At 55.9% G+C, this 13,195-nt stretch overlaps 1 protein-coding gene and 1 long non-coding RNA gene across 2 annotated transcripts in view; one reads left to right on the top strand and one right to left on the bottom strand.

The window, feature by feature from the left end:
* EHMT2 (euchromatic histone lysine methyltransferase 2) overlaps window positions 1-13,195 on the top strand; it is a 61,580-nt gene that overhangs the window by 21,476 nt on the left and 26,909 nt on the right. The window contains 6 exon segments of the mRNA XM_071419563.1: window positions 408-593; window positions 1,431-1,513; window positions 2,150-2,256; window positions 5,756-5,878; window positions 9,498-9,599; window positions 11,456-11,560. Coding sequence (XP_071275664.1) covers window positions 408-593; window positions 1,431-1,513; window positions 2,150-2,256; window positions 5,756-5,878; window positions 9,498-9,599; window positions 11,456-11,560 — 706 coding nt within the window.
* On the bottom strand, window positions 5,873-8,869 carry LOC139586279 (uncharacterized). The gene is made up of 8 exons (XR_011677676.1): window positions 8,672-8,869; window positions 7,463-7,523; window positions 7,231-7,337; window positions 7,036-7,197; window positions 6,745-6,865; window positions 6,581-6,707; window positions 6,240-6,285; window positions 5,873-5,941 (listed from the first exon to the last, which is right to left on the bottom strand). It is a non-coding gene; the product is annotated as an uncharacterized lncRNA (long non-coding RNA).

Here is a 13,195-nt window from a genome sequence, read left to right on the forward strand (position 1 = left end):
GCTCATTTTGAACGGGATTTTTTTGATTTTTGGGTTATTTTGGTGGGATTTTTTTGGGGGATTTTTCCTGATTTTGGCTCTTTTCCCCCCTGGCAGTGCCCGGATGCGGGGCCAAGGCGAGGGCCGGGGATACTTTGGGTTATTTTGGCTGATTTTGGGTTATTTTGAACGGGATTTTTTTTGGGATTTTTCCTGATTTTGGCTCATTTTGGCTCCTTTTCCCCCCTCAGTGCCCGGATGCGGGGCCAGGGCGAGGGCCGGGATATTTTGGGTTATTTTGGCTGATTTTGAACGGGATTTTTGTGATTTTTGGCTCATTTTGAACGGGATTTTTTTGATTTTTGGGTTATTTTGGTGGGATTTTTTGGGGGATTTTTGCTGATTTTTGCTCCTTTCCCCCCTGGCAGTGCCCGGATGCGGGGCCAGGGCGAGGGCCGGGCGCCCCCCCAGGACCCCCAGGCCGAGCCCATCGACAGCTCCGGGGGCCCCGCCCTGGCCCTGCCCTCGGGGGGGGCCCTGAGCGCCCGGGGGCTCCCCCCAGGCCCCGCCCGAGAGCACCTGGAGAAGGCCCTGCTGGGCCAGGAGGCCGAGAGGTGAGGGAGAAACACCCCAAAAATCACATCTGGGACCCCAAAAATCACAGCTGGGACCCCAAAAACCACATCTGGGACCCCAAAATTACATCCAGGAGGGTTAAAATGTACCTGGGACCCCAAAAACCACACCTGGGGGGGATAGAACAGCCCAAAACCACACCTGGGACCCCAAAAAACCACACCTGGGACCCCAAAAATCACACCTGGGGAGGGTTAAATCATCCCAAAAAATTCACCTGGGGTGGATAAAAATACCTGAAAATTCCCTGGGGCTCCCTAAAATTCCTCCCAGTCCATCCCACTCCCTCCCAGTCCCTCCCAGTCACTCCCAGTCCCCCCCAATCCCCTCCCATTTCCCTCCCAGTCCCTCCCACTCCATCCCAGTCCCTCCCAGTCCCCTCCCAGTCACTCCCAGTCTATCCCAGTCCCTCCCATTTCCCTCCCAGTCCCTCCCAGTTCCCCCCAAACCCATCCCAGTCCCTCCCAGTCCCTCCCAGTATATCCCAGTATATCCCATCCCATCCCAGTCCCTCCCAGTCCCTCCCAGTCCCTCCCAGTCCCATCCCACTCCATCCCAGTCACTCCCAGTTCCCTCCCAGTCCCCCCCAGTCCCTCCCAGTCCCCCCCAGTCCCTCCCAGTCCATCCCAGTCCCTCCCAATCCCCTCCCAGTCCCTCCCAGTCCCCCCCAATCCCCTCCCAGTCCCTCCCAGTCCCTCCCAGTCCCTCCCAGTCCCATCCCAGTCCCTCCCAGTTCCCCCCAATCCCATCCCAGTCCCTCCCAGTCCCTCCCAGTCCCATCCCAGTTCCCCCCAGTCACTCCCAGTTCCCCCCAGGAGGAAGAAGCTCCGTTTCCACCCCCGGCAGCTTTACCTGAGCGTCAAACAGGGGGAGCTGGGCCGGGTCATCCTCATGCTCTGTGAGTTTGGCTCTTTCTTACCCCATTTTCAGTGCTTTTTACCCCAATTTTTGGTCTCCTTTTTGCCCATTTTTGGGTCCCTTTCCCCATTCCCGGTGCTTTTCCCCATTTTCAGTGTTTTTCACCCCATTTTTGGGTCCCTTTCCCCATTTCTCCTGATTTGGCCCATTTCTGCTGGTTTTTACCCCATTTTTGTGTCCCTTTTCCCATTTTTTCTCTCCCATTTCCCATTTCTGGTGCTTTTTACCCATTCTTGGTGATTTTACCCATTTCTGGTGTTTTTCACCCCATTTTTGGGTCCCTTTCCGCATTTTTGGGTCCCTTTCCCCATTTTTGGGTCCCTTTCCCCATTTTTGGGTCCCTTTCCCCATTTTTCTCTCCCATTTCCCATTCCCGGTGCTTTTGCCCGTTTTTGCTATTTTTTACCTCATTTTTTCTCTCCCATTCCCCATTTCTGGTGCTTTTTACCCATTCCCGGTGCTTTTGCCCATTCCTGCTGTTTTTACCCCAATTTTTGGTCTCCTTTTTGCCCATTTCCGGTGTTTTTCACCCCATTTTTGGGTCCCTTTCCCCATTTCTCCTGCTTTTTTCCCATTTTCCGTGTTTTTCACCCCATTTTTGTGTCCCCTCCCCCAGTGGACAACCTGGACCCCAATTTCCAGAGCGACGCTCAGAGCAAGCGCTCGGCGCTGCACGCGGCCGCCCAGAAGGGACACCTGGAGATTTGTCACCTCCTGCTGCAGGTGAGTGACACACCTGAGTGACACCTGAGTGACACCTGAGTGACACCTGAGTGACACCTGAGTGACAGCAGGGACATCCCAGTGCTCCCTAAGGGACACCTGGAGATTTGTCACCTCCTGCTGCAGGTGAGTGACACACCTGGGACACACCTGAGTGACACCTGAAACATCAGTGACACCTGAGTGACACCTGAGTGACACCTGAGTGACAGCAGGGACACACCTGTGACACACCTGTAACAGCAGGGACATCCCAGTGCTCCCAGTACAGCCCAAAGGGACACCTGGAGATTTGTCACCTCCTGCTGCAGGTGAGTGACACACCTGAGTGACACCTGAGTGACATCAGTGACACACCTGAGTGACACCTGAGTGACATCAGTGACACACCTGTAACACCTGAGTGACACCTGAGTGACAGCAGGGACACACCTGTAACAGCAGGGACATCCCAGTGCTCCCAGTACAGCCCAAAGGGACACCTGGAGATTTGTCACCTCCTGCTGCAGGTGAGTGACACACCTGGGACACCTGGGGGACACCTGTAACACACCTGTGACACACCTGAGTGACACCTGAGTGACACCTGAGTGACAGCAGGGACATCCCAGTACAGCCCTAAGGGACACCTGGAGATTTGTCACCTCCTGCTGCAGGTGAGTGACACCTGAGTGACATCAGTGACACCTGAGTGACACCTGGGACACACCTGGGGGACATCAGTGACACACCTGTAACACCTGAGTGACACCTGAGTGACAGCAGGGACATCCCAGTACAGCCCAAAGGGGCACCTGGAGATTTGTCACCTCCTGCTGCAGGTGAGTCACACCTGGGACACACCTGGGACACACCTGTAACACACCTATAACACACCTGGGACACACCTGAGTGACACCTGAGTGACAGCAGGGACATCCCAGTGCTCCCTAAGGGACACCTGGAGATTTGTCACCTCCTGCTGCAGGTGAGGGACACCTGAGTGACACCTGGGACACACCTGGGACACACCTGAGACACACCTGAGTGACACCTGAGTGACAGCAGGGACATCCCAGTGCTCCCAAAGGGACACCTGGAGATTTGTCACCTCCTGCTGCAGGTGAGTGACACACCTGAGTGACACCTGAGTGACATCAGTGACACCTGAGTGACACCTGAGTGACACCTGAGTGACAGCAGGGACACACCTGTAACAGCAGGGACATCCCAGTGCTCCCAGTACAGCCCAAAGGGACACCTGGAGATTTGTCACCTCCTGCTGCAGGTGAGTGACACCTGAGTGACACCTGAGTGACATCAGTGACACACCTGTAACACCTGAGTGACACCTGAGTGACACCTGAGTGACAGCAGGGACATCTCAGTACAGCCCAAAGGGACACCTGGAGATTTGTCACCTCCTGCTGCAGGTGAGTGACACCTGAGTGACACCTGGGACACACCTGAGTGACACCTGAGTGACACCTGAGTGACAGCAGGGACATACCTGGGACACACCTGGGACACCAGTGACACACCTGGGTGACACCAGTGACACCTGAGTGACACCTGTGACACACCTGAGTGACAGCAGTGACACACCTGGGACACACCTGAGTCACACCTGGGACACACCTGAGTGACACCTGTAACACACCTGTGACACCTGAGTGACACCTGAGTGACAGCAGTGACACACCTGAGACACACCTGGGACACACCTGGGTGACACCTGAGTGACACCTGAGTGACAGCAGGGACACCTGAATGACACCAGTGACACACCTGGGTGACACCTGTAACACCTGGGACACACCTGGGACACACCTGTGACACCAGTGACATCCCAGTGTGGGATCTGTTGGTCAGTGGTCACTATGGTCACTCTATGGTCACTCTATGGTCACTCAGTGGTCACTCATGGTCACTCATTGGTTACTCTCTGGTCAGTGGTCACTCATTGGTCACTCATGGTCACTCATTGGTCACTCATGGTCACTCATTGGTCACTCATTGGTCACTCATGGTCACTCGGTGGTCACTCATTGGTCACTCAGTGGTCACTTTGTGGTCACTCATGGTCACTCAGTGGTCACTCTATGGTCACTCTGTGGTCACTCATTGGTCACTCATTGGTCACTCTGTGGTCACTCATTGGTCACTCTGTGGTCACTCGTTGGTCACTCATTGGTCACTCTGTGGTCACTCATTGGTCACTCTGTGGTCACTCGTTGGTCACTCTCTGGTCACTCAGTGGTCACTTTGTGGTCACTCTGTGGTTACTGTGGTTACTCTGGTCACTCTATGGTCACTCAGTGGTCACTCTGTGATCATTGGTCACTCATTGGTCAGTGGGGTCAGTGGTCCCTCATGGTCACTCTGTGGTCACTCTGTGATCATTGGTCACTCATGGTCCCTCATGGTCACTGTGGTCACTCTCTGGTCACTCTGTGGTCCCTCATGGTCACTGTGTGGTCACTCTGTTATCATTGGTCACTCATGGTCACTGTGGTCACTCAGTGGTCACTCGGTGGTCACTCAGTGGTCACTCATTGGTCACTGTGGTCAGTGGTCACTCATGGTCACTCATTGGTCACTGTGGTCCCTCATGGTCACTCTGTGGTCACTCTGTGGTCAGTGGTCACTCTGTGGTCCCTCATGGTCACTCATTGGTCACTCTGTGATCATTGGTCACTCATTGGTCACTGTGGTCACTGTGGTCACTCATGGTCACTCATTGGTCACTCTGTGGTCCCTCATGGTCACTGTGTGGTCACTCTGTGGTCACTCTGTGGTCACTGTGGTCACTCTCTGGTCACTGTGGTCACTCAGTGGTCACTCAGTGGTCACTCTGTGGTCACTCATTGGTCACTCATTGGTCACTCTGTGGTCACTCATGGTCACTCAGTGGTCACTCTATGGTCACTGTGGTCATTGGTCACTCTGTGATCATTGGTCACTCTGTGGTCACTCATTGGTCACTGTGGTCACTGTGTGGTCACTCTGGTCACTCTGTGGTCATTGGTCACTCATTGGTCACTCTATGGTCACTCATTGGTCACTCAGGGTCACTCATTGGTCACTCTATGGTCACTCAGTGGTCACTGTGGTCCCTCATGGTCACTCTGTGGTCCCTCATGGTCACTGTGGTCACTCAGTGGTCACTCAGTTGTCACTCTGGTACTCTATGGTCACTCTGTGGTCAGTGGTCACTCATGGTCACTCAGTGGTCACTTTGTGGTCACTCATGGTCACTCAGTGGTCACTCTGTGGTCACTCTGTGATCGTTGGTCACTCTGGTCACTCTCTGGTCACTCTGTGGTCCCTCATGGTCACTGTGTGGTCACTCTGTGATCATTGGTCACTCTCTGGTCACTCATGGTCACTCTGTGGTCACTCATGGTCCCTCATGGTCACTGTGTGGTCACTCATGGTCACTGTGATCATTGGTCACTCTGTGGTCACTGTGGTCACTGTGGTCACTGTGGTCACTCATGGTCACTGTGGTCACTCTCAGGCCGGTGCCAACATCAACGCCGTGGACAAGCAGCGCCGGACGCCGCTGATGGAGGCCGTGGCCAACGATCAACTGGAGACGGCGCGGTACCTGCTGGGCAGGGGGGGGTGCGCCTATAGCCAGGTGAGTGTGACATCATCACACCTGAGTGACATCATAGACACACCTGGGATATCATAGATACACCTGGGACACACCTGGGATATCATAGACACAGCTGGGATATCACACACACACACAGAGACGGCGCGGTACCTGCTGGGCAGGGGGGGCTGCGCCTACAGCCAGGTGAGTGACACACCTGTGTGACATCATAGATACACCTGTGTGACATCATCATACCTGTGTGACATCATAGATACACCCACACACAGCTGGGGTATCACACACACACACACACAGAGACGGCGCGGTACCTGCTGGGCAGGGGGGGCTGCGCGTACAGCCAGGTGAGTGACACACCTGGGACACACCTGTGACACACCTGGGGTATCATAGATACACACACACACACACAGACGGCGCGGTACCTGCTGGGCAGGGGGGGGTGCGCCTACAGCCAGGTGAGTGACACACCTGTGTGATACCTGTGTGACATCATCATACCTGTGTGACATCATAGACACACCCACACACAGCTGGGATATCATAGACACACCTGGGATATCACACACACACACACAGAGACGGCGCGGTACCTGCTGGGCAGGGGGGGGTGCGCCTACAGCCAGGTGAGTGACGTCATAGATACACCTGTGTGACATCATAGACACACCCACACACAGCTGGGATATCATAGATACACACACAGAGACGGCGCGGTACCTGCTGGGCAGGGGGGGGTGCGCCTACAGCCAGGTATGGACACACCTGGGACACACCTGGGACACCTGTGTGACACCTGTGACACACCTGGGACATCATAGACACACCTGGGATATCATAGATACACCTGTGACACACCTGGGGTATCATAGACACACACACACACACACAGAGACGGCGCGGTACCTGCTGGGCAGGGGGGGGTGTGCGTACAGCCAGGTGAGTGACACACCTGGGACACACCTGTGACACACCTGGGACACACCTGGGACATCATAGACACACCTGGGATATCATAGATACACACACAGAGACGGCGCGGTACCTGCTGGGCAGGGGGGGGTGCGCGTACAGCCAGGTGAGTGTGACACACCTGTGACACCTGTGTGACACCTGTGACACACCTGGGATATCATAGACACAGCTGGGATATCATAGATACACCTGTGATACACCTGGGGTATCATAGATACACACACACACAGAGACGGCGCGGTACCTGCTGGGCAGGGGGGGGTGTGCCTATAGCCAGGTATGGACACACCTGGGACACACCTGAGTGACATCATAGACACACCTGGGATATCATAGACACAGCTGGGATATCATAGATACACCTGTGATACACCTGGGGTATCACACACACACACACACACAGACGGCGCGGTACCTGCTGGGCAGGGGGGGCTGCGCATATAGCCAGGTGAGAGTGACATCATCACACCTGTGTGACACCTGTGTGACATCATAGACACACCTGGGATATCATAGATACACACACAGAGAGAGATGGCGCAGTACCTGCTGGGCAGGGGGGGGTGTGCCTATAGCCAGGTGAGAGTGACACACCTGGGACACACCTGAGTGACATCATAGACACACCCACACACAGCTGTGACAGCATAGACACACCTGGGATATCATAGACACACCTGTGACACACCTGGGATATCATAGACACACCTGGGATATCACACACACACACACAGAGATGGCGCGGTACCTGCTGGGCAGGGGGGGGTGTGCCTACAGCCAGGTGAGTGACACACCTGAGTGACATCATCATACCTGTGTGACACCTGTGACACACCTGGGGTATCATAGACACACCTGGGGTATCATAGATACACCCACACAGAGACGGCGCGGTACCTGCTGGGCAGGGGGGGGTGTGCCTACAGCCAGGTGAGAGTGACGTCATAGATACACCTGTGACATCATATATACACCTGTGACACACCTGGGGTATCATAGACACACACACACACACACACAGAGACGGCGCGGTACCTGCTGGGCAGGGGGGGCTGCGCGTACAGCCAGGTGAGAGTGACACACCTGGGACACACCTGTGACACACCTGGGGTATCACACACACACACACACAGAGACGGTGCGGTACCTGCTGGGCAGGGGGGGGTGTGCATATAGCCAGGTGAGTGACACACCTGTGTGACATCATAGATACACCTGTGTGACATCATAGACACACCTGGGGTATCATAGATACACACACACAGAGACGGCGCGGTACCTGCTGGGCAGGGGGGGGTGCGCGTACAGCCAGGTGAGTGACACACCTGAGTGATGTCATCATACCTGTGTGACATCATCATACCTGTGTGACATCATAGACACACCTGGGATATCATAGACACACCTGGGATATCATAGACACACACACACACAGAGACGGCGCGGTACCTGCTGGGCAGGGGGGGGTGCGCCTACAGCCAGGTGAGTGACACACCTGAGTGACGTCATAGATACACCTGTGACACACCTGGGGTATCATAGATACACACACAGAGACGGCGTGGTACCTGCTGGGCAGGGGGGGGTGCGCATATAGCCAGGTGAGTGACACACCTGGGACACACCTGGGACACACCTGGGACACACCTGTGTGACATCATAGATACACCTGTGACAGCATAGATACACCTGAGATATCATAGATACACACAGACACACACAGAGACGGCGCGGTACCTGCTGGGCAGGGGGGGGTGTGCCTACAGCCAGGTGAGTGTGACATCATAGATACACCTGTGTGACGTCATACACACACCTGGGATATCATAGATACACCTGTGACATCATAGACACACCTGGGACACACCTGTGTGACGCCTGGGACACACCTGGGACACACCTGTGACATCACAGACACACCCCCACACACCTGTGAGATCGCAGACACACCTGTGACGTCATCGCACGCCCCGTGACGTCACCACACAAACCATGACATCACCCCCACCCGATGACATCGTCCCCACCCTGTGACGTCACCGTGTCGACACTGTATGACGTCACAGTGCCTGCCCCTCCCCCGTGTGACATCACCATCCTCTGTGTGATGTCATTGCCTGTGTGACGTCACCATCCTCTGTATGGCGTCACAACTCCATTTATGACATCGTCACCTTCCTGTATGATGTCATCATCTTCTGTATGATGTCACAACTCCATTTATGACATCATCACTCCCTGCATGACATCATAATCGCCGGTATGACATCACCATTCTATTTATGACACCATTGTCTCCCTGTATGACATCACCGACCCCCTGTGTGACGTCACAGCTCACATTATGACATCAGCAACCCTCTATATGACGTCACAACTCCATTTGTGACGTCACCTCTCCCTTTATGACATCACAACCCCCTGTATGACATCACAACACCCATTATTACATCATCGCTCCTCGTATGACGTCACCCCTTGTATGACGTCATCATCTCTACCTGTATGACGTCACAACTCCCATTGTGACATCACCGCTCCCTGTATGACATCACCACCCCAGTATGACGTCACCATATCTCTCTGTATGACATCACTGACCCCCCTGTATGATGTCATCCCCGCCGTATGACGTCACCGCCTCTCTCTGATGACGTCACAGGAGGAGGACGGCTCCACCTGCCTGCACCACGCGGCCAAAAACGGAAACCTGGAGATGGTGGAGCTGCTGCTGAGCACCGGCCAGGTGGACGTCAACGCACAGGTGAGGGACAGGTGTGGGCAATGGTCAGTGTGGTCAGTGTGTCCTGAGTGTGTCCTGAGAGTGTCCTGGCAATGGTCAGTGTGGTCAGTGTGTCCTGAGAGTGTCCTGGCAATGGTCAGTGGTCATTGGAGCTGCTGCTGAGCACCGGCCAGGTGGACGTCAACGCACAGGTGAGGGACAGGTGTGGGCAATGGGCAGTGTGGTCATTGTGGTCAGTGTGTCCTGAGTGTCCTGGGTGTGTCCTGAGTGTCCTGGCAATGGTCAGTGTGTCCTGAGTGTGTCCTGGCAATGGTCAGTGTGTCCTGAGTGTGTCCTGGGAATGGTCAGTATGTCCTGGCAATGGTCAGTGTGTCCTGAGTGTCCTGGGTGTCCTGGCAATGGTCAGTGTGTCCTGAGTGTGTCCTGGCAATGGTCAGTGTGGTCATTGGAGCTGCTGCTGAGCACCGGCCAGGTGGACGTCAACGCACAGGTGAGGGACAGGTGTGAGCAATGGTCAGTGTGGTCATTGTGGTCATTGTGGTCAGTGTGTCCTGGCAATGGTCAGTGTGTCCTGGGAGGGGTCAGTGTGTCCTGAGTGTCCTGAGTGTGTCCTGGGAATGGTCAGTGTGTCCTGAGTGTGGTCAGTGTGTCCTGGCAATGGTCAGTGTGTCCTGAGAGTGTCCTGGCAATGGTCAGTGTGTCCTGGCAATGGTCAGTGTGTCCTGAGTGTGTCCTGGCAATGGTCAGTGTGGTCATTGGAGCTGCTGCTGAGCACCGGCCAGGTGGACGTCAACGCACAGGTGAGGGACAGGTGTGGGCAGTGTGTCCTGAGAGTGTCCTGAGAGGGGTCAGTGTGTCCTGAGTGTGTCTTGACAATGGTCAGTGTGTCCTGGGGGTGTCCTGGCAATGGTCAGTGTGTCCTGAGTGTCCTGGCAATGGTCAGTGGTCAATGGAGCTGCTGCTGAGCACCGGCCAGGTGGACGTCAACGCACAGGTGAGGGACAGGTGTGAGCTCAGGTGTGTCCTGAGAGTGTCCTGAGAGTGGTCAGTGTGTCCTGAGAGTGTCCTGGCAATGGTCAGTGTGTCCTGAGAGTGGTCAGTGTGTCCTGAGTGTGTCTTGACAATGGTCAGTGTGTCCTCGGTATGGTCAGTGTGTCCTGAGTGTCTTGACAATGGTCAGTGTGCCCTGGGTATGGTCAGTGTGTCCTGAGTGTGGTCAGTGTGTCCTGAGTGTGTCCAGGGAGTGGTCAGTGTGTCCAGGGAGTGGTCAGTGTGTCCTGAGTGTGTCTTGACAATGGTCAGTGTGTCCTGGGGGTGTCCTGGGCGTGGTCAGTGCTGGTCTGGAGTGATTTGGGGTGGTCAGTGATGGTCTGGGGGTGGTTTGGGGTGGTCAGTGATGGTCAGTGATGGTCTGGGGGTAGTCAGTGCTGGTCAGTGCTGGTCACTGACCCCTGTGTGCCCCCCCAGGACAGCGGGGGCTGGACCCCCATCATTTGGGTCAGTGCTGGTCAGTGATGGTCAGTGCTGGTCAGTGATGGTCAGTGCTGGTCAGTGCTGGTCACTGACCCCCGTGTGCCCCCCCAGGACAGCGGGGGCTGGACCCCCATCATTTGGAGTGGTCAGTGGGGGTGGTCAGTGATGGTCTGGGGTGGTCAGTGATGGTTTGGGGATGGTCAGTGCTGGTCAGTGCTGGTCAGTGCTGGTCAGTGCTGGTCAGTGACCCCTGTGTGCCCCCCCAGGACAGCGGGGGCTGGACCCCCATCATTTGGGTCTGGGATGGTCAGTGATGGTCAGTGGGTGGTCAGTGATGGTCAGTGCTGGTCAGTGCTGGTCAGTGCTGGTCACTGACCCTGAGTGACCCCTGTGTGCCCCCCCAGGACAGCGGGGGCTGGACCCCCATCATTTGGGCGGCCGAGCACAAACACATCGAGGTCATCCGGCGGCTGCTGACCCGCGGGGCCGACGTCACCCTGACCGACAACGTGAGAGCACCTGGGGGGACACCTGGGGGGACACCTGGGATATACCTGGGGATACCTGAGATACACCTGGGGATACCTGGGGGCATTGGGAACACCTGGGGATACACCTGGGGACAGCTGAGATACACCTGGGGACACAGCTGGGGACACCTGGGGATACACCTGGGGAACACACCTGGGGATACACCTGGGGACAGCTGAGATACACCTGGGGATACACCTGGGGACAGCTGGGGACACCTGAGATACACTTGGGGACAGCTGGGGGCATTGGGAACACACCTGGGGAACACACCTGGGGATACATGGGATACACTGGGATATACCTGTGGACAGATGGGGATACCTGGGGACAGATGGGGACAGCTGGGGAACACACCTGAGATACACCTGGGGATACCAGGGATACACTGGGATATACCTGGGGACACACCTGGGGACACACCTGGGGACAGATGGGGACAGCTGGGGAACACACCTGAGATACACCTGGGGATACACCTGGGGAACACACCTGGGGACAGCTGGGGGACACACCTGGGGACACACCTGGGGACAGCTGGGGATACCTGAGATACACCTGGGGGCATTGGGCACACCTGGGGATACCTGGGCACACCTGGGGATACACCTGGGGATACCTGGGATATACCTGGGATATACCTGGGATATACCTGGGGACAGCTGGGGACATTGGGGACAGCTGGGGACACACCTGGGGATACCTGGGATAAACCTGGGCACACCTGGGGGCATTGGGAACACACCTGGGGGCACAGCTGGGAGGACCCAGGGTGGTCACTGGTGGTCACTGATGGTCACTGATGGTCACTGCTGGTCAGTGCTGGTCAGTGCTGGTCAGTGCTGGTCAGTTGGTCACTGATGGTCAGCAGTGGTCACTGATGGTCAGTTGGTCACTCAGGAGGAGAACATCTGCCTGCACTGGGCAGTCAGTGGCTGTGTTTGGGTGGTCACTGATGGTCAGTGCTGGTCACTGATGGTCAGTGGGTGGGTTTGGGTGGTCAGCAGTGGTCACTGATGGTCAGTTGGTCACTCCTGTGCCAGGAGGAGAACATCTGCCTGCACTGGGCAGTCAGGGGGTGGGTTTGGCTGGTCAGTGCTGGTCACTGATGGTCAGTTGGTCACTCAGGAGGAGAACATCTGCCTGCACTGGGCAGTCAGTGATGGTCAGTGGGTGGGTTTGGGTGGTCAGTGCTGGTCAGTGCTGGTCACTGATGCTCAGTGGCTGTGTTTGGGTGGTCACTGATGGTCAGTGCTGGTCAGTGATGGTCAGTTGGTCACTCAGGAGGAGAACATCTGCCTGCACTGGGCAGTCAGTGGCTGGGTTTGGCTGGTCACTGATGGTCAGTGGGTGGGTTTGGGTGGTCAGTGATGGTCAGTGCTGGTCAGCAGTGGTCACTAATGGTCAGTTGGTCACTCAGGAGGAGAACATCTGCCTGCACTGGGCAGTCAGTGGCTGTGTTTGGGTGGTCACTGATGGTCAGTGCTGGTCACTGATGGTCAGTGGGTGGGTTTGGGTGGTCAGCAGTGGTCACTGATGGTCAGTTGGTCACTCCTGTGCCAGGAGGAGAACATCTGCCTGCACTGGGCAGTCAGGGGGTGGGTTTGGCTGGT

This window comes from Agelaius tricolor, unplaced genomic scaffold (genome assembly GCF_023055355.1).
Source record: "Agelaius tricolor isolate 1412-34295 unplaced genomic scaffold, bAgeTri1.0.p SCAF_110, whole genome shotgun sequence".
NCBI lineage: Eukaryota > Metazoa > Chordata > Aves > Passeriformes > Icteridae > Agelaius > Agelaius tricolor.